We start from the raw sequence: 20064 nt of genomic DNA, 5'->3' as shown, positions 1-20064 counted from the left end.
ACTTTCAGAGAAATGACCATGGCTCAGTTGAAAACTTCTGCCCCAGAAGGAACCCTTCCACAAACCTCTGTCTGAGCTGGGCGGGGGCTCCTCTGGTTCTCTTCAGCTTGGACTAAGTAACCCTGATTAAGTCATTGAATTTCTTCCCTCAAAGGCTGCCTAGCCATGAGGCCAGGATTCAAAATCCAGGCTCCCTAACACTTACTCCTTGGACAGGTTACTTCCCCAGTTCTGGACTTTATTTTCCTCATCTGCAAAATGGAGGTAACAGCCAACTCATGCTTTGCTTCGCTGACTGATGGGATTACGCAGACGAGGCGCTCAGCACACAGCCTGGAATACGGGTAACATTCAAGGAACATTGGTTCTCCTCCCTTCTCTCAACACACGGTTCCCATCAGGACTTCATACGTGCTGGATGACAAGTAAAGGAATGAATCACACCACGAGTCTCCACGGGGTTGGTAAAGGAATAATTAATGGCAAGAAAGTACCCAGAGAACACCAAGGCCTTAAAGGACCTTCCACAGACTGAGCTCTTTGGGGCCGAAGTACTCGCCCCCCTTTCTCTCCTCGTGAAAGAGGAAGTGAGATGAACTTCACCACTTAGGAAAGTACAGAGGAGTCACCAGCTTGCTACCCTTTTCCGACAGGTGAGAGGTTCAGCAGAGGGCCAGCTGTCCCCCAAAGCCTGACCCCCATTTTGGCCTGGCCTTCTCCAAGTCAGAGCGAGGAGTGAATGGGAGTTTATCTGAAGTCTGTTCAGCAGGGGTCCCAGAGGTCCCCAGACCTACGTGGGGCCAAGTGAGGAGTCTGCAGGCTCAGCGTCAGGCACCGCTGCTGTGCTGCAGAATCCGGCTGCCCGGCTGTCCCCACCCCGGCCCCTTGCCCTTCTGCCAGCCTCACAATCTCCCTCGGTGAAGCTGTTTGAGGAAACAGGCCTCACGTTGGCTCCAAGAACACAGGTTGGTGACTTCACCAGCCTCTTTTCAGAATTTCCCTTTGGCAACATTTGTGCTGAAAGCAATCTTTAGAAACTTCTTTCCCTGCCTCCCCCAACCAAGATAATTCACATGACCAGCCCCTTCCAAACAGTGATCATGTGAAGCCATAGCAATCATGTGACACTTCCCAGGCTGACAGTTCTGCCAGAGACACTAGTAGTCATTCAATCCAAAGCTGCCTTCCTAAGCCTGACATTTGAGTTTCTCAAACAAACCCATTTTCTTAGAAAATTGGACAACTGCCTCCTTCTACCTTCCTGCCCTTCTGTCCTGCTTTGTCATAAAGTCCATGCCTGGAGCCCTGAGAGAAGGGTCTGAAGACCCATCCTTCAGCCAAACCAGGTGAATTCCATGCCACGGGCGAGGGTGACCAGGACCCCGTAGAACCGAGTGAAGGATGCTGGGATGCTTGAGCTCTGGCGGTGACACCCCTTCCCCACCACCCTCAACCAAGAAGTTTATTCTTACCTCCTAAGATTTACTTATTTCAAAGTTAATCTTTGCCCCTCTGCTGCTCCCACTTTTTCAGGCTATTGATGCTGAATGGATTGGAACAGAAGTTTTATGGCCTAACCTTTACCGTTTTATAGTTTGTTTTTATAGGCAAAAGGGGGAGAATTTCCTCCCGAGAAGGGCGTTGGCGTTCCCAGGTAGCCCTGGGAAAGGCAGCTGCCCACTCATTAGTCAGCGTCACCCCTCATTTGCCAGGGATGGAACCACGGGGTCCTGGTTAGAGAAGGGTCTGGAATAGACATTTAGAAATCAACTTGGGCCCAGTTCCCTGCTTCAGGAAAATTAAGCACTTGAGAGAGACCCTCGTGCACTTCCAGGCCAGGAAGGACGGCAGGGCAGGGCCTCGGACTTTTGCTGGGTGTAAATGGCCTGCTCAGGCAGGAAGGAGTAGATCGGAGATGCCACCGGCTCACCAGAGAGCCATGAAATCTATCAGGGCTTCCTCTTGTCCAGCGAGGACCCAGCTGTAATTGAAAGACTGGGGGAGGGGAGGTGGGGGGATGCCTGCGTGGGTTCGGGGGCTCAGGGTAAACTGTGGGGCAGAGAGAAGCTGCTGTCCACCCCCACTACTCCCTCCACCCACTGTTTGCTAGTTCTCTGTTTCTCACTGCTATCAGATGGTTACCAGTCTCTAGGCAAATGCAGGAGGGGGGAGGTGCATACTGAGCTCATCTTTACCTCCTTCCTCAGGGGAGGGGAGGTGCAGAGACCCCTGTGCTGACAACACAGCTTCAAGGAGCCAAAAACAAGATCCCCATTCTCCCTCCAACAACTCCTTTAACGCAGTTTCTCCACCCCCCACCCCCCTCCCAGGATACTCAGGGCGCTGCAAAACCCCTTTAAGAAGCAGGGCTCCTGAATGGTGACCTCACCCCTTGGCGAACACACGGTAGACTTCTGAGCCCGCCTGCTGGATACAGCCAGGTGTTTGATGTAGGCCAACGAAAAGACATGCTCAGAGCCACAGGTAACAGCCCCACAGAGCACCTGAGCTGCAGGGAGTTGCCTGGAAGCCTGGGGAAGGGAGGAGGAAGGAGGAGGGGCCGGAGAGCAGCAGGGAGCACGACCATCCAGCGAGAGGCTTTGGCAACCACGGGGACAATCCGCCGTGTTTCCACATCAGGATCTGTGGATTGCAGCAGCTCACCCCAGGGTTACCCTGGCCTCCTTTCCTCTCTCTCCCCCATACTAACACTGTTTTACTCTGCGCACAAGAGGGATAGCTCACTCTTCCCTAATTGCAACAGCCTGATTCTGTTCCATCCCGTCAGTACTGGAAGGACCTCTGCCCCTTCTCTTAGACCCTGAAGTCAAACATGTGGAAAACATAAGAGCTTCTAGGGAAGCCAGGGGCGCCTTGCTCTCAAAGCCTCTGACAGCCTGCCTCCGCCATCAGATTGGGCAGGGGCTGGTGAACCAACTCATCTGGGTCTGTCCTGGTGCCCAGCACAGTGCCGCACAGTCAGAGTCGAGAGAGACTGTGTTCCATCCTTGGTTGTGTGACCTTGGGCAAGTCGTTGTCCCTCTCTGGGCCTCAGTTTCCGCATCTGTAACCCTGGTTACGGGCACCTCTCCCCCATTACTGCTCGACATTAGCCGAGTGGCGGTCTGAGAGGCCTGAACCCGCAATCTGGGGACGGCAGCGGTGGGGGGTGGGGGTGCTTACCTGACCAGGCGCTGGACGCAGCGAGCAGCAGGCAGAGCAGCGGCCTGAGGCGGCCGGGGGCCGGGCGGGCGGGCTCCATGGGCCGCGGCTGCGGAGCGAGGAGGGAGAGCGGCCGTGAGTGCGCGCTCGGGCGGGCGCGGACTGGAGCGGGGAAATGACTAAGGCTCCCCCCTCTCCTCTCTCCTCTCCTCGCGGCCGGGCTCCCCCCACCCCCCGCCCGCCACCCGCCACCTCCCCGGTACGGGCGCCTGGAGCGGCTTAGGAGCCGCCGTCAGCGCCGCGATTTTCGGAGAACCCCCCGCCCCCCAGAGAGATCGAGAGACGGAGAGGGGGAGAGACCCCAAGCACGCGAGAAACGAAGCCAGGGACGGCCCGAAAGAAGCGGCAGGAGAGGGAAACAGACCCAAGGGAGCCAGGCAGAGAGCCAGAGACACAGAGAGGCGAGAGAGGGGGAGAGGGGGAGAGGGAGAGCGAGCGAGCGAGCTCGGAGTGAGCAAGGCGGCGCGCAGATCGAGACAGCGCGGGAGAGGGAGGACCGACGCGAGGGCAGGGCGAGGGGCAGCGGGCCCGGCCGCCCCCGCCGCTGCCCACCTGCCCCGCCCGGGCTCTTCGCGGCGCCGTGGCTCGCCTCCCCTGGCCCACAGTCCCGGCCACGGCCCCCGCCCTCCTTCCCCTCCCCCTCCTCCCGCCGGCCGCGCGGGAAGCTGCGGGGCTCCAGCCCGGCCGGCACCTCAGCCGAACGCCCCCGGCTGCGCGCCCCGGGAGGGAGGGCGGCGCGCGCGGCCCTGGCACCCCCGCACCCCGGCCCGGGCCCAGGCTGCGGCCCCCGCCGGGGGCGCCCCGCTCGGCTCGGGACTGGACGAGCCCGGGCTCCGACAATAAGCCAGTTCAGAAGCCCGCGCGGCGGCCCCGGGCCCCGAACCGCCTCCCCCGCTCCCCCTCCCTCGGCCAGCCGGGCTCGGACCTGCGCCGCCGGGCCGGCGAGGGCTGCGAGACGGTGGAAGAGCCGCCGGGGCTGCCCAGAGCCCGGGCCCCTCGCTCCACTTTGCGCAAACTTGTTTTTCTAAGGTCAGCGCCGCGAGCCGGTTACATCGTCCTCTTAAGGTGGACTGGGGAAGTTGCGGCCGGCCTCCCCTCGCCTCCGGACTCCGGCCGCGGGAGGCTGGAGGCGGCGAAGGAGCGGGGGAGTGAAGGAAGGGGGAGCCTGCCTTTCGCCCCTCCCCAGTGGCCCTGCTCCCGTGCCCCAAAGCCGAAGGCCCCTCTCGGGGTGGGTGAGGGCCAGAGGGGCCCCGATTCTTTCAGAGCTGGGCCGAGGTGAAGGAAAAGCAGGAAGTAAGTGAAGGTAGGGGGAAGGGGGGGAGGAAGGAGAGAGTGATGGTACAAAAATAGCGTGTGTGTAGGAAGGACTTCAGTACCGCCTGGAAAAGCTCGCGGGGAGGAGAGGGAGTAGAAGAGGGGCTGTGGCCAGGAAACCCGAAGGGAAGGGTCCGGGCCTCCCTGGGCAGGTGGGCTCTTTTAGCGAGGTTCCTCTCTGTCAAGGACGGCTGATTCAGGGGTGCGGAAGGCCCAGGCAGGGGTGCGGGGCCGGGGGAACTTGAAGGCCTGGGCTTCAGGAAGATGGCCGGTGGTGAGGAAGATGAGGGGATGGGAGGAGAGCAGGGGCCAGAGGTCTGGAGGCAGGACAGAGTCTGCTGGTGAGAAAAAAAAGCAACCATTCTCCCTTTCTCAATCTCTCTCTCTGTTTCTCCCCTTCTTTGATGGAAAACTGTGTACCCAATAGCAGCCAGGCCAGAGATAGCAGGTGGGAATCCTCTGGTCACCCGGCCAAAGAAGGCTCCAGACTGTGGGAGGGAAGGGAGACCAAGACCCTCTGCTAATTGTAAATAACAATAGCCATTTGGCTTCAAAAAGCCATTAGGACGATATGAAGCAAGGTGGGAGAAGGGCCAGTTCTATAAACTGAGTGGGGGTTGAAGCTCAGAGAGGGAAGGGACTTGCCCAAGGCCACACAGCAAGGCCTGGGTAGAAACCAGCTTTGAATTTCTGATTCCCAGGCTAAAGATCTTTGTACAGTGACAGCCCCCACTTCTCCCCCACCTCCCCGGACCCTACCCGAGCCTCCCTGTCGAGTGCCTAGTCCTGGTATGATGCTAAGACAAGGAGGCAGGCAGGGTGCTGCCTAGGTTCAAATCCTGCCAGCCACCTCTTGTGAGCTGTGTAGACTTGAGAAAATACCTTGTCATTTTTGTGGCTCAGTTTCCTCATCTGAAATGAGGCCAACAGGAGTATCAACCTAAAAAGACTGGTGTGAGGTTTAGATGTATTAATATTTATACAACACTTTAAAAAGTGCCTGGCATGTACCCAGTGCCACATAGCATTTGATAAATAAGTCAAGCATTTGACAGCAGTCCTTGGGAACCCACAGGGATCTGGGCAGTATTTGAAGTGCAAGGGGATTTTCTTTTCTTTGGGTGGGGGAGTACAGCAGTGACCCACGCCATGTCCCTGTCCACAAGGAATTTACATTCTAGTGGGGAGACAGATAGGTAGACAAGCAGAAATAATTAATGAACAACAGAAGGTCGAGCTTACACAGTGAGAAGGGTGCACTCATTTAGATAAGGGTAAGGCCTCCGGAGAAGCTGGGAGCTGAATCACAAAGAGGGGCAGCAAGGTGAGGATTTGGGGATTTGTTCCAGGAAGAGGGACCAGCACATACAAAGGCCCAGGGACCAGCTTGGCTGGACGGGAACGAGTGAAGGATGGGGGAGAGTGGTCCAGCTGGGTGGCCTTGCAGGCCTTGGTAAAGCGCCTGCATTTATTCTGCAGGAAAGAAATCGTTGGTGGGTGTTAAGCATGGTCTGACTTATGTGTTTAAAAGGCCACTCTGGCTATAAGTGGAGAGTGGGCTGGAGCGCAGGGAGTGTGGAATCAGGACACCAGTGAGGAGTTTTTCTGGGATCCTCCTAGTATCTGAGGTGAGGGTAGGGAGTCTCTAACTGTTCAAGGCCACATGTGACTGAGACCACGAAGGTGACCAGTGGGGCTTCTGGGAAAACCCATCCCCCGAATCCATCTGGGTGGAAGTGGGGGCCGGGGCCGCTACTGAAGGTCAGAGATGAGGCAGCCTCAGGCCTGGGCTTCCAGAAGGCTCTGCTGTTCACTGTACACGTGCACGCGCGCGCGCACACACACACACACACACACACACACACACACACACACACACACACACACACACACCTGCCTGGGATTAGGAAACTGTGGATTAAGGGAGGATAATAGTGGAACCAGCTGCTATTTATATGTAGCACCTTAGGCCAGGGCGCCCAGCAGGACTTCCCAACACCCTCACCTCCGCCCCAGGTGGGGGCCCTGGCCTTGTCCTCCTGACCCAGCATCCACATAAAAGTCAGCCGTGGCTGACTGTCAGGGCTGGGAGGTCATTGAGACCAGTGGGCAGCTGGATATACTGAGGTGGGGGGACAATTTGCCTGAGGTCACACAGATTATGGCAGATAATTGAGGTGAATCAGCCCCCTTCATAGCAGGCATCTTGGGCTGCCCCAGATGAAAATAAAACTGCCTTCGCACCTATCTCATTCATTCACACGTTCATCCATGTTTATTGAGCGTCTGCTGTGTGCCAGGCACTGGGCTGGGCACTGGGGATGCAGCAGTTGGGAAAAACGGACAAAAACCCCACCCCAAGGAACTGACATCCTGGTGGGGCAAGCAAGTCAGTCTGTAAAATAGCTAGTCTGTGGGATGGGGATAGGCTGCAGGGTAAATAAAGCAGGGAAGGGGCCCAGGGCTAATGAGAGAGGAGGGCATCAGGAGAGGCCTCAGAAGAGGTGATATTTGGGCAAAGACCTGAAAAATGTGAGCTGGAGCCAGAGGTGACTCCATCCAGGCATTGGTCCTCAACTCTCTCACTCCCTGGGGTAATGTGTCAGCACATCCCCGGGCTGGACCTTCTCTCCACATCCAGAACCAAAGCACTCCTCACCCCTCCCTGCTACCACCTGGGTCTGAGCCTCCATCATCTCCCACCTGGGCTCCTTCTTCCCACCCTTGTCTGTTCTCCACTCAGCAGCCAGAGGTCAGCCCACATCCCCCCACCCTGTTGTCCAGCATCGGTGGAAAGAAGATTTGAATGAGTGTGTGGAGGGGAGGGTCAGGGCCTTGACGTCAAGACAGCCTATTTGACTCATTAGACTTGGGGAAAAACTTTTTTATGAGCCTCAGTCTCTTCATCTGTGAAATAGGAGTAACAAGGTCTACCCCTCCTCAAGGGGTCGGTGGTGGCACAAATGTGAAAGCAACTGTGGTGGGAGCATATCTGGAGTTTGCCTCCGCAGGTGGGGTGTTGGTGCCCCATGTGTACCAGGCCCTTTGATGTCTTCGAAGCCTTAGCAACCCCACTATGTCTCCAGAGGTGAGGAAACAAGCCCAGGGACAGAAAGCAACTGGACCAGGGTCACTGCCAGGGCACGCAGGAACCTGCAGGGACCCAGTGCTGCCGGGCACCAGCCCTGTGGGCTCTGCTCCTCGCTTCCCGTTACCCTGGGCTTGGCGTCAGCACGCAGGCCCGCCAGCCACCTTTGTGTGGAGCCTCTCATGAGGCCGGAGCTGCCAACGACCTATTTTTCTGGGCAAGAGGAGCCATTTGGAGTTAGAGGCCTCAGCTGTGGAGCCAGAGCAATAAAAATAAGACCAGCAAGGACTCCCGGGCAGCCTGGATCGGAGAACCAACAGCCCCAGAGAGGAGCTGCTGAGGGGCTGGAGAGAAGCCGGTGGGGGCCGGAGGAGGGACCGTCCTCACTGTACCTGGCTCTGTTCTCTGACCCATAGGTGGGTCATCTCCAGAGGTCACAGAAACTGCAGTTCAGAGGGATGGAGTGACTTGCTCGGGACATGGGACACACAGCTAGTGAGTGACCAAGCCGGTTAGGATTCGAACTCAGTTCTCCAAATAATACCGACAGTTCCCATTTGTTCAGCATCTACTGTGCTTTACAGGCATATTTTTGCGACATTTTCAAACCACACCTGGGTACTCATAATTCCTCTAAGCTGCCTTAGAGGGGTCTCTGCTCACAGGTCACCTTGCCAGACCACCCTTTTAAAAGTCATCTCCCCCCACCCCAACGTGCTGTACCTCCTTCCCTACTTTCTTTTGTCTTCATTGCATGCATCACGACTTGCCAGCGTTGTGCATCTGCATTGCATGTTGTCCATCTCCTAGCTGCAGGTCAGCCTAGCCCTGGGGCCCAGTGCCCAGCTGTGGGAGCACATCCTATGGCTCAAACCCCAGCACTGCCTCAGACCAGCCGTGGGGCAAGTTACTGTGCCCATCTGTGCCTCACTTACCCAGATTCAGGGATTGATGGAACCAGACCTGGAAGGTCTCTTATAAGGGAAATGAGTTAATCTGGGAAAAGATGTTGGCCGTTATCATTGTTTTCTCCCAGCACTGCGGCCCCAGGGCCTTAATAGTGAACAGTAGGTTATCAGTAAATATCTATTCAATTACAAAAGTGACCTGCCCAAGATCACATGGTAAGACATCAGCAGAGCCTGGATTTGAAGGAGAGTTTCTCTGAGCCTGTGCTTCAACGCACCCTACTTTATAATCACCTTTCCACAGCCCCCACCTTCCGGCCACAGCTGAACAGGAATCAGAGCTGAGCAGGTATCATCCTCACCTGGAAGGACTGTTAAAACATAGATCCCAGGGCCGCAGCCCCAGAGTTTCTGATTCAGTAGGTCTCAGGTAAGATCTGAGAATCTGCATTTCTAACAAGGTTCCGGGTAATGCTGCTGCTGCTGCTGGTCCAGTGGTTCTCAAAGAACCACTGAATGGACGGGTGGGACTGTTTCGTGAGCCCACTTTCAGCTTTTCTGTTTTCTGTCCTCCCAGCCTAGGGGAAAGCAGAGGGGGCAACAGTACTGGTTCAGAGACTGCAGCTGCTGCCCCGAAGCTGCAGGGCTCTGACAGATCACAGAGCCAGGGCCTGGGGGAGCCGAGCTGTAATTAGTACTTTCCAGGGGAAGTCAGCGACTAAACGACTTGGCAGGCAGGCAGGCAGGAAGCTCGCCTGAGCTCGTCAGGGGTGGGACTGCACTGCCAGACCCTAAACACTGTTCTCAAGCTCTGGGGATCTGGCTCTGCCTGGAGCTGAGCCCCGCTGTGCAGAGCCTAGCCTCCCCCTACACCTCTGGGTGGGGATCCCCTGCAGGGCGGAGAGGCAAGGGTGGCATCAGGACAGAGTTGATTGGCTCAGCGTGTACTGGGGGACCTGTGTTCAAGTGCTGACTCTGCCCGATGATAATACTAATCACAGCTGAAATGTAGGACTGTTAACTAAGCCCCAGGCCGGAAGGATTTCAGTGGATTCTCTCACGCTCCTCTCACTCCAACTTCCTTGTGTGGACACAGTTCTTATCCCCATTTCACAGATGAGAAAACCGAGGCACGGAGAGGTTAAGGGACTTGTGCAAGAGCACACAGCTTGTGAGTTGCAGAGTTGGACTTTGAATCCAGGAGTTCTCATTCCCCAGCCCCTGCTCCAAACCTCTGCACATTCTGACTTCTGTAGTACTTTGCTGTGAGCCTGGAGGCCCCACAGCACACTCCCTGGGTCTCCATCACCATGGAGGGGCTTGCTGATTTCCAGGCCTCTCCGTGGTGCTGAGCACCAGGCCTGCTGACGTGTTGCAGGCATGAAAGTATCTGGTGAATGAAATAATGAATCAGCAGATGAGTCTGACTCTTTCCAGCTGTGATGGGACAATACAGTTCGGTGGCTGGGAGGCGTGCTTTCAACTCCAGGTTCTGTCCCTCACTAGCTGTGTGATCTTGGGTGGATCTCAGCCTCCATTTCCTCGTCTGGAAACAGCTTGAGGGCAGGATTAATGGATATAAAGTGAGGGAGGGAGGGAGAGAGAGAAAGAGAGAGAGAGAGAGAGAGGGAGAGTGCAAACAGCAGTGAGAAGCCGGTTTGGCACCTGCCTCTGTCCCGTCTTCTTCCATTCCTGCAGTTGCTCGGGCGAAATAGGGCGAAATACCTTCGTGTCTTCCTTGAACCCTCCCTTCCTCGCCCCCGCCCCACTCACAGTCCTGCCTGCCAATCTCTTGGCTCAACCATCAAAAGAGACCCAGAATCTGATCACTTCTTACCACCCATATTATCTTCTGGTCCCACCTGCTTCCTTCCATCTCCTCACTGGTTTCCTGTCTCTCACTGGACTCCTCATCTGGTCCTTCCTTCAGTCAAAACCTCCAACAGCCTTGCCTCTCATCTCTTGGCATAAGCCCCAAAGTTCTCAGTGTGACCCACAAGGCCCCTTGTGATCTCACCCACTCCTCCGTCTCTGACCTCGCCTACCCCCTCTCCCCCAGCTCGCTCCACTCCAGCCATACTCATCTCCGTATTCCAGGAGTACACCCAGCAGGTGCCTGCCTTAGGGCCTTTGCACTTACTTCTCCCTGTGCCTAGAACCCACTCTCCCCAGCTAACCACCCGGCTTGCCCCGTCTCTTTCTTTGTGTCTCTGCTCAGATGTCCCCTCCTGGGAGAAGCCTGTCCTAACCACACTTTCTAAAAGTGTCCTATCATTTCTTACCCCCCAACCCACTTTATTTTTCTTGGTGACATGTAACTACGACCTACTCTTTGGTCTCTGGAGCTTTCCCCTACCCCATTCGAGCTCCATGCGGGTCTCTGTGTTTGCTGTCCAGCGCATGGAGCCTTGTCTGTGCAGAGCGGGGCCTCCGCACCAGCTGCTGACAGAGTGAAAGGAGCCCGGCAGGGAGCAGCTCGGTCCACAGGCGCTGGCGGCTCCCCTGAGGGGCGCAGGTTCCTCTGCCCCCTGCCCCCGCTTGGCCTGGGTTTCCTCAAGAAACAGATGTCCTCCGTGAACTTGGCTTTCCTTCCTAGGCGGAGAGGCCAGGACTCCAGTTGGCCTCATTCCTGTTCCCAAGAGGAAGTATCTGTCCCTGGGCAGGAAATGGCCTGGCTCTCAGGGGAAGCTGAAACAACACACACCATGCACCCTGCTCCCAGCTTCTGATGAGTTGGCACTGTGGCCTCAGGGCAGCGGGTGTCCATGCTGCTACCACGCTGCCACTGCCCCTGGAGGGAGGAGGGCGGTGGGATGGAGGTCCCCCCAGAACTCATTTCCAGAGCTCCTTGGCCTCTTACCCCATGGGAGCCTCACAGCCATGCTCTGCAAAGACTGGGCTTGCATGTCAGCCTTGCCCGGCTGGAGTTTGTTCCACTTACGTCTACCCACTTGTACAGATGAGCAAACAGAGGCTTCAGGAGAGGCAGAGACTGCTGGGCGACATATTGGGCCAGTGGAAGCAAGGTGATGAACCCAGATCTTCTGATACCAAATCCTTTACTCCTCATCTTTATCCACAATCCACCCTCTTCCCTGACCAGAAAGAAAGCGGTAATGGTCCCCATGGAATGGATAAGAAGACTGAGGGGAAGAGAGGGAAACAGGGTGGCCCAAAGTCTCCCCACCTAGATGCTGACAGGCCAAATTGGAAGGTATTAGTCTGTGTTTGTCCTAGTGTTTCTTCTCCCCAGTTTCAAGCAAATACTGGGACTTAGTAAACAGCTATCGTAAGGATTTGGCAGAAGGGTGCCCAGAGTAAGAGCTTCTTGGTTTTTGTAAAGTCTGAAACTGAAGAAATTGCCAGAGAGAAGTGGGAGAGGCTGGAGGGAGGCAGATGTATTGCATGTGGCTGCTGGTGGGTCCCAGACTGGAGAGGGTGCTGCCCTGCCCCCGACGGGATGGGGGGTGGGACAAGGCCTCAGGGCAGGCCTCCTGGTGGCCCTGGGAGGCCAGACCTGGGTTCCAAGGCCTCGGGCCTCGCCACACAGGCTCTGTAGTCCCACAGCGCTGCTGAGCTAGCGGACCCCCTGGAGTGGGACAACTCTCATGGCCTGCATTCAGTCAACAGATATTTGTTGAGCAGCTACCTTGGGCCAGGGGCTGTGCTGGGTGCTGGAGGCATTTACATTCTAGTGGGAGAGATGGGAAAATGAACGCATGAGTCACGAAATACCCTGCATGCCATGTGGGCAGCGGTAGCTGCTGAGAAAAAGGAAGCAGGGTGAGGGACACAGACTGATGGTGGTGAGGGGTGCTGCTATTCTGTGAAGGGCGCCAGTGAAGGTCTTGCTCAGGGAATGGAGTTTCCTAAAGGACGTGAGAGGGAGAGTCACAAAATGAAAGGAACAGCCAGTGCAAAGACCCTGGGGTGGCACGGTCAAGGACATGGGCAGCTGTGTGGGCTGGGGTGGGGAGGTGAGCTTGGAGAGGAAGTAGGGTTCACAGCCTCACAGGCAAGGCAAGGCCCTCAGCTTTCACTTGGAGTTACAGGAAAAGCAGTGTAGACAGATTCCTGGAAACCACCTCAGATTTCCTGGTACTCTCTAAGACTCTGGAACTGAGCAAACTCTGGAGAGGAGGGAGTCCCCAGAGTGACCAAGGGTGAACTTGCTTCCCCTCATCCCAATGGATAGGATCACAGACCAGAGGAGTTTACCGTCAACCAGGGCTTCCCAGACTTTAACCCAGTTAAATGTAGATTCTGACTCAGTAGGTCCGGGTGGAGCCTGAAACTCTGCATTTCTAACAAGCTCCCATGTGAAGCTGTAGTTGCTTGTCCACAGACCACACTTTGAGCAGCAGGTGCCCAACTGTGCCCGTGGCCTGAGAATCCTACCTGCTGTTCAGTTTCAAGCCTAAATCCTTGGGGTGTCCTTTGAGCCTGAGGGCCTGAAGCTTGTTAACTGTTGCTCACAAGAACCAATGGGGGCTTCCCTGGTGGCGCAGTGGTTGAGAGTCCGCCTGCCGATGCAGGGGACATGGGTTCGTGCCCCGGTTCAGGAAGATCCCACATGCCGCGGAACGGCTGGGCCCGTGAGCCATGGCCGCTGAGCCTGCACATCTGGAGCCTGTGCTCCGCAGTGGGAGAGGCCACAACAGTGAGAGGCCCGCATACCACACACACACAAAAAAAAGAACCAATGGCTCTTTCCTGCCCCAGGCAAGCCCCACCCCTTCCCTGGGAGCTTGTGGGGAGCAATGGACACTCCAGAGCCAGCCGGCTGGGGTCCACACTCCAGCCCTGCTGGCTACGGGTGGTGTGACTTCAGGGAAGAGATTTTCCTCTCTGTGCTCAGTTTCTCACCTATAAAAAGGAAAAAATAGCCTTTTTTTTTTTTTTACAGGGCTATTTTGAAGACTTAAAGAAATAATATATATCACAAGTGTGGCACACAGGAGGTGCTCTATAAATGTTAAACATCACTCCCTCTAATTCTGCCTGTCCTTTAAGATGTGTAAAAAGATGTATTTTGATTTTATTAGTTCAAGTTTTTCTATTTTCGTGTCTGTCCATGAAGTATATATTAGTCTAAAAGTATATAGTACATTTATAAAATACACAAATAAATGGACATTGGGGTGCATATTTAAAATATTTTTACTGATAGGGAATATGATTAAAACATTTTTGAAGATGACAGATTTAAAGCCCGGTGGAACTGATAGAAATAGAGAGTATTAGAGCTGGAAGGAATTTCAAAGTCCTTCAGTTCCCCCATCACTCCCTCTCTCATCTGACATGCAAACCTCTCTGTTACACTAGATTGCCACTAGCAGTGGGGAGCTCACTACCTTTATGGACAATCCAATTTGTACAGCTCTGGGAACAGTTTCCTGAACTCGGTGCCTACCTGTATTTCAGCTCCTCTGAGCTCCCACAACCTAACTGAACTGCTCCCTCCCACTTCACGTGTCTTAGTTCTGCAATCTCCCAAGGGCCCAAAGCTAGGCTGTGTGCATAGTAGGCCTTCAATAATGTCCCATGAATGAGTGGGAGTGGCAGAGAGATGAGAGGGGGATGGGAAGGGTGACATTCCTGTCATTCCTCATTTGGAGGCTACACTAACATCTCAGTGCTGTGTCCTCCTGGGAGTGTGTCCATCTATATATTGTGCGTCTATTTGTTTGCGTTTGTTTGCGTGTGTTTGTACATATGTGTATGTGTGTGTTTTACTGTTGTGGCGCGTCTCCATGGATGTGTGTGTGTGTTGCACTACAAATATCCATGTGTGCTGTACATGTCTTTCTCTGAGTCTTTGCATGTCTGTGTGTTCGGGGGGGTGTCACTGTAGGGTTGTGTGTCTGCCTCTGATTTGTTTGCATTGTGTGTATTACACATGTGTGAGTGTGTGCTGTCTGTAGATGTCCACGTGTGGTATGCATGTCTCTCCCTGTGTCTATGTGTGCCTGTGTGCCTGGGGCCTTTCTTTGTGTGTTTCGCTCTGTGTGTGTGTGTCTGCATGAGTGTGTCTCCCCTCCCCTGCTCCACCATTTCAGGGAGCCTGGTAACTCCCTGAAGCCTGGTCGACTTAAGGCCGTCTGACTGGCAGGCAGCAAGGGTTGCACACCCCTCCTATCCTGCTCGGCTGGGCTGCGCTAATCACTGGGTTACATGCAGATGGCAAATGTGTGGCTGCCAGGCTTGGAGGAGGGACTATGTGTGTGTGGGGGGTATGCAGATGAGCAGACACCGAGGAGGAGTGAGAAGGCAATTTAAAGGCAGAAAGGGGAAAACAAGCTTCCTTGGCTTTGGAGTTAGGGTTGGGGTTCTCTCCAGACGCATGGTTTTTATTAAGAGGACACGATGGCTGACGTTTTCCTTCCCCTAATCAACCTAGCGTCTTACAATCACAGGATCCTAGAATCCTAGAATTTTCCATCTATAGGATTCTAGAATCTCAGCCTTATGCAACTCTAGACTCTTAGAAGCATATTCAAGAACTCTAATCCCTTGGGATCTTAGCATCTTCAAATGTTGTTCTTCTCTCCGTCCCCCTTCTCTTGCTTTTCTTTGTATAGAATCATGGCCAGGGAATGACTCTGAAGGTTCATCCAGTTCACCCTGACACCGCCCCCCCACCCCCACCCCCCAACATTGGGCAGGGCAGTGGAGAGAGAGGCCCAGTCAGCTGGGACGTTTTTGGGGATGTTGAACTGGAATCTTCCCTTGGCAAGGACTTGTCTCCTGAATGGTCTGGGCTCATATTACCCCTCCACCTTCTGCAGGAACTGAGACAGAGGCGCCTTTGTTCCCAGGGAATGTTTTCAGCCTTTCAGGAACTTGTGTAACAGGCTGCAGGTGTGAGGAAAGCCTAGGGGCGGGGCTTCTCTGATGGCCTCAGCGGTGGAGGCTCAGTAACCCAGTCTGGGGTGCAGTGGACACCAACCAGGCAGCCACCCTCCCCAGGATGTCCACTGAGGTGTCTCCTTCCCCTCATCGCTTCTCAAGATAACAGCTTAAAAGGTCAGATTATGTCCCATCCCAGGGATCCTGGGAGCCATGGATGGTCCCTGAGGGAGCTCACTCCACTCACTTTGAACTCCAGGACTCTGTCAAACTCTTTGGCGTGGCAGCTTTTCAGGCCCCAACTACTAGCCATCCCATCTCTCCCTCCCACGTGTGACCAGCCACACAGAACTCCCTACTCACCTTGAATCTATTTGACATCTTCATGCCTCAAATCTTTGCATGGGCTTGTTCCCCTCTGCCTCTTCTTCAGGGTGCAAACTCATTCCTCCATGGAGCTCAAGCTCCCACTCAATTGTAAGTGCCATGAAGGAAAAAGTTTGACTTATGTAATACTTTATTTCCCAGAATCTACAACGTTTGGCACACAGTAGGTTTTCAACAAATGTTTGTTGAATGACTAACTGATTGAAAGTATCCTTCACAATTTCTCCTCTGAAACCTCTATTCTCCAACCCCTTACAGGTATTCCCCTGGGACCCAGAACTTACCACTTTAGGCTATGGGTCTTTGCTTATATTGTCTGTCTTCTTTACTAGACGAGGAACCCCTTGAAGCTGAGATCATGTCTGGTCAATGTTTACCTGCAGCATCCAATTCAGAGCCTGGCACCCAGCAGGTGCCCAGTAAACACAGGGCAGTTGCCAGCAGCCCGGCTTGGTGACGTGCAATCCCCTTTTGGTCCCAACTGCAAGTGCTGGTCCAAGCTGTTGGAACATCTGCTTCAAAGTCTCATTTGCAATTATACGTTCCTAGGCTCTCGCCACTTAATGTTTAATAACTAGACAGCTATCCTTCTCTGGCAGCCACATAAGCCCCTGATTGCCTCTTATCTGAACTTGGCCCTGAGTGAGGCCGGGACCGCTCTGGGGTTAAGTGTAAAGCCCATATCCTGAGTCTGGGGCCAACATAAGGCGGTAGCCTCAGAGATAGGAGGAAGGAATGCCCACTGGCTTGAAGCTCCTGGATGACTTTACCAGGCAAGGCAGGTTGGGAATTGGCTCCAGCTGGCTCCACCTCTCCTCCCTGCCATATAGGGCTGTGTCTGCTCATGCCCTCGTGGGCTGGGGAGGAGGAGAGAGGAAAAATGTCTATGGGACCTTCCCTGACTCACATCCGAGCTGGGCGAGAAGGAAGAAAGGGGGATTCCGCCTGGGCTGTGTCCCAGCAGGAAAGGTGGATCTATCCTGTGTGGCTCTGCCCCCAGAGGCCAGGGCCAGTCCATGTGAGGGCTGGTGGCACCACCGAGTGGGTGCTGGCAGCTGTGCCAGCCTCTCTTGGCATAGGGCTGGGGAGTCCTTCCAAGTGGGCTGTAGAAGGGGATGAGGCAATGGTAATGACCTGACCCTTGGGTTTGCTCAAGCACCTGCCCAGCACTGGGAAATCCTGTAGACTGTGAGGCCGGCCTGCTCTGCAGCAGACCTCTGCAGGGTTGCTGGAGCGAGAGAGTGAGGAACAGTCATGGGAAGGCTGGGGAAGAGGGTACAGCAAACACAAAGGCTCTGAGGCTGGGCTGCTGGTACCGCTGAAGCCTTGGGGTCCAGAGAAGGGTCAGGAAATGAACTTCAGAGCCAGTTTCTCAGCGGATGCTGGGGGAAGGTGCTGCTGGAATTCACACCTGGGAATCGTTGACTTTTCAGATCCCAGAGGGGAGTTTCAGAGTCAGGAGACTTGGTTTCCAGGTCTTTCTCTGCCTCTAGCAAGCCCAGTGATCCTGGGCAAGTCCGGGCAAGTCCTTGCCCGGTGTTCACGCTGCCACTGCACTTACTGCACAGCATGACTGCCCGACCCCTGCCAGGGTGGAGGATCCTCCTTCTCCCCTTGGAGGTCATCTGACCCAACCCAGGAAACTGAGACCAGAAACTCCACCAGCAGAGTTGGCAGGGCGGGTCTGGGTGGCAGCTTGGGCTTGGTGCAGGACATTCTGCTCTTACGATGGGCAATATCTATCGAGCACTTACTATATGCAAGGTGCCATGTTAAATAAACCCTTTACCCACATCCCTAATCTAATTTCATCCTTGTCCCCTCCTTCCCTCACCCCCTTATCCAGTTACGACAACTGTTGACCTTTAGAACCCAATTCTGGTCCATTTGTCTCTTTCCACCTCAGTGCTGCCCTCACTGCCCACCATCTGCTCGCGCCGGGATGCCGTATCAGCCTCCTCTCAGCTCTCCTGCTCCACCTCGGCTCCTGCAATCCATCCCCAACCAGCCTCCAGGAGGCCTTTGAACATTTAAATTGGATCATGTCCCTTCCCTGCTTTTGAACCTCCAGGGCCTGCCATAGGGCTTAAAATCAAACCCAAGTCCTACGGCTGGCATTGCTCAAAACGCCCTGTCCCTCAGTCCTCTCCATCCTGAGGTGGTACCATCCCCACTGCCCACTCTGCTTCAGCCACACAGGATTCCTTCCTGTCCTCGAACATGCTGGTCAAGTCCAGCCAGGGCTCTGTGCTTGCTCTTCCCTCTTCCCGTGACCTGCCGCTGACCGCTGGCGAGGTGGTGCCAGGGATGTGCTTTTTTTTTTTTTTATTTTTGCGGTATGCGGGCCTCTCACTGTTGTGGCCTCTCCCGTTGCGGAGCACAGGCTCGGGACGCACAGGCCCAGCGGCCATGGCTCATGGGCCTAGCCGCTCCGCGGCATGTGGGATCTTCCCGGACTGGGGCACGAACCCGTGTCCCCTGCATCGGCAGGCGGACTCTCAACCACTGCGCCACCAGGGTAGCCCCAGGGATGTGCTTTTTGATTTTGCCGCCGGCTGGGTCTCCTGCCTTGAAGCTGGGGCTGAGGGTCTAGGATTGAAGCCCAGCCTCACCCACACCCCTCTGCCCAAAGGCCACCTGCTGCAGCTCCTGTGGAGGCTTCTCAGGCCCCTGGAAGCCCCCAGTCTGATTGCTGATCAGCAATCCTATTTCCTGCCCACCCTGTGGGTTTCCAGCACTCCCTTCTCTCGGCCGCAGTCACTGTTACACAAGTTAATGGAATAACAAGACACTTTACCCATTATCTGATGCAAATACCTTTTGTTGCCAGAGCCAGCTCCACAGCTCAGCTCTCCCTGCGACCCAGCCCATAGGCCTCCTGCTCCAGCCTCCAGCTGAGACCAGGTGGAGGGGGACCCCCCAGAAGTCTGTCCAGTGCTTGGGTCCAGGAAGGAGGGTCAGGAGGCACCAACCCTTCTTCTAGCTACCATACAGGAAACCCACTGTGAGCTGGCCTTTTGCATATTCAGTCTTCACATGACTGCATGCAGTCCCGACCCCCATCGTACAGACTTGGAGATGGAAGTTAGGGTGTCCAGTTAGGGTCTGTCTGGACATGCACAGCTTGACCCCATCCCCCATTCATTCCTTAGGGCTTTATCTGTGTGATCCCTTTAGAGCCCGTTTCTCTATGAGGTACTATTGGCATCTCTATGTATAGATGAAGATGAGGAGGCAACTTGCTGACTGTCAGTAGGTGGGACTCTGTGCCCTCGCTCGGGAGCACAGGAAGGTAGATGTGTGAGTGTGGGGTGTGGTGGGGGTAGCGGAGCCCCCAAAGCTCACTCCCTCGGAAGCTTCCATCCCGTGACCCCACACTACCAGAATCACCTGGCCTAGTTCACGTTTAGTGCCTCAAGCATGTACAAGGCACCTGGAAGTTCACCAGAGACAAGACGGACAGATCTCCTCCAGATGACTGTGTGACTCTCCGAGGACAGACAGCAGGACAAGTGATGGTTTCCCCTCCCACCCATCTCCCCCGCCGCCACCCGTCCCCAGTCGAGGATGTGGGGAGGAGAGAAAGTGTGTGACAGTATGCAGGGGAGAGGTCTGGTCTGGGTGGGACACCCAGTGTGGGTGAAGGCTCTCCCCCCTCACTTCGCCTCTCAGTGGGTGACCTCACCCATCATCAGCTTTGAAGCTCCGTTCACCCTGATGACTCCCACCCAAGTAACCCCACCTTCTTCCCGGACGCTCCTCCTGGATGTCCCACGGGGCCTCAGACTCAAAGTGCCTGTAAAGGACCTCACTGTCTCCCCTACCTGTTCTTCTCCTGGGTGTCTTTGTCCTCCCAGTTTCCAGAACGTTCCCACACCCTTTGTTTGCCTCCCTCTCTCTCCATAGCCACCCAGCCCCAGTCCCGCCTGGTCTGTCTCAGAAGTGTTTCGCCGAGCAGCCCATCTGCCCCATTTTCGCTGTTGCTGCCCCAGCTCAGCCCCACCTGCCCCCTGAGCCGAGGGTCTTCCTGCCTCCAGTGTCTCTGACTTCAATCCGGCCTCTCCAGGCCGTAGGCCAGGCTTTCCGAATGCGAGACTGTGTCCTCCACACTTCAGGGGCACTCTGGCCGTCCTTGGGATGCGGTCCAACTCCTTAACCAGGACTTGAAAGCCTTTCTAAGTCATCAAGTACTCCCCCAGGACCCTGTGGCTGTCACATGGCATTTCTCCGAATATGCCTCCTGGTCTTTGTGTAAGAGCACCATTCTCGCCACATCTGCCTGGCAAACTCCTGCTC

At 55.2% G+C, this 20064-nt stretch overlaps 1 protein-coding gene across 3 annotated transcripts in view; it reads right to left on the bottom strand.

Annotated features, from left to right (window-relative positions):
- Positions 1 to 4489, bottom strand: part of SIRPA (signal regulatory protein alpha) — a 43033-nt gene extending 38544 nt beyond the window's left edge. For 2 of the 3 annotated variants that reach the window (XM_082644007.1, XM_082644009.1), the window contains exons 1-2: positions 4148 to 4489; positions 3184 to 3271 (exon numbers count right to left, since the gene is read on the bottom strand). In XM_082644007.1, the coding sequence (XP_082500133.1) occupies positions 3184 to 3262 (79 nt within the window). In that variant the 5' untranslated portion in view covers positions 3263 to 3271; positions 4148 to 4489. Of the gene's footprint in view, positions 1 to 3183; positions 3272 to 3774; positions 3799 to 4147 lie in introns of those variants that run through there. The other variant, XM_082644008.1, reaches the window with a different exon arrangement.
- Positions 4490 to 20064: the final 15575 nt, after the last annotated feature.

The sequence above is a fragment of the Mesoplodon mirus genome (assembly GCF_964341445.2).
Source record: "Mesoplodon mirus genome assembly, chromosome: 15".
In the NCBI taxonomy this organism is placed as follows: Eukaryota; Metazoa; Chordata; class Mammalia; order Artiodactyla; family Ziphiidae; genus Mesoplodon; species Mesoplodon mirus.
This window is presented reverse-complemented; position numbering and strand designations above follow the sequence as displayed.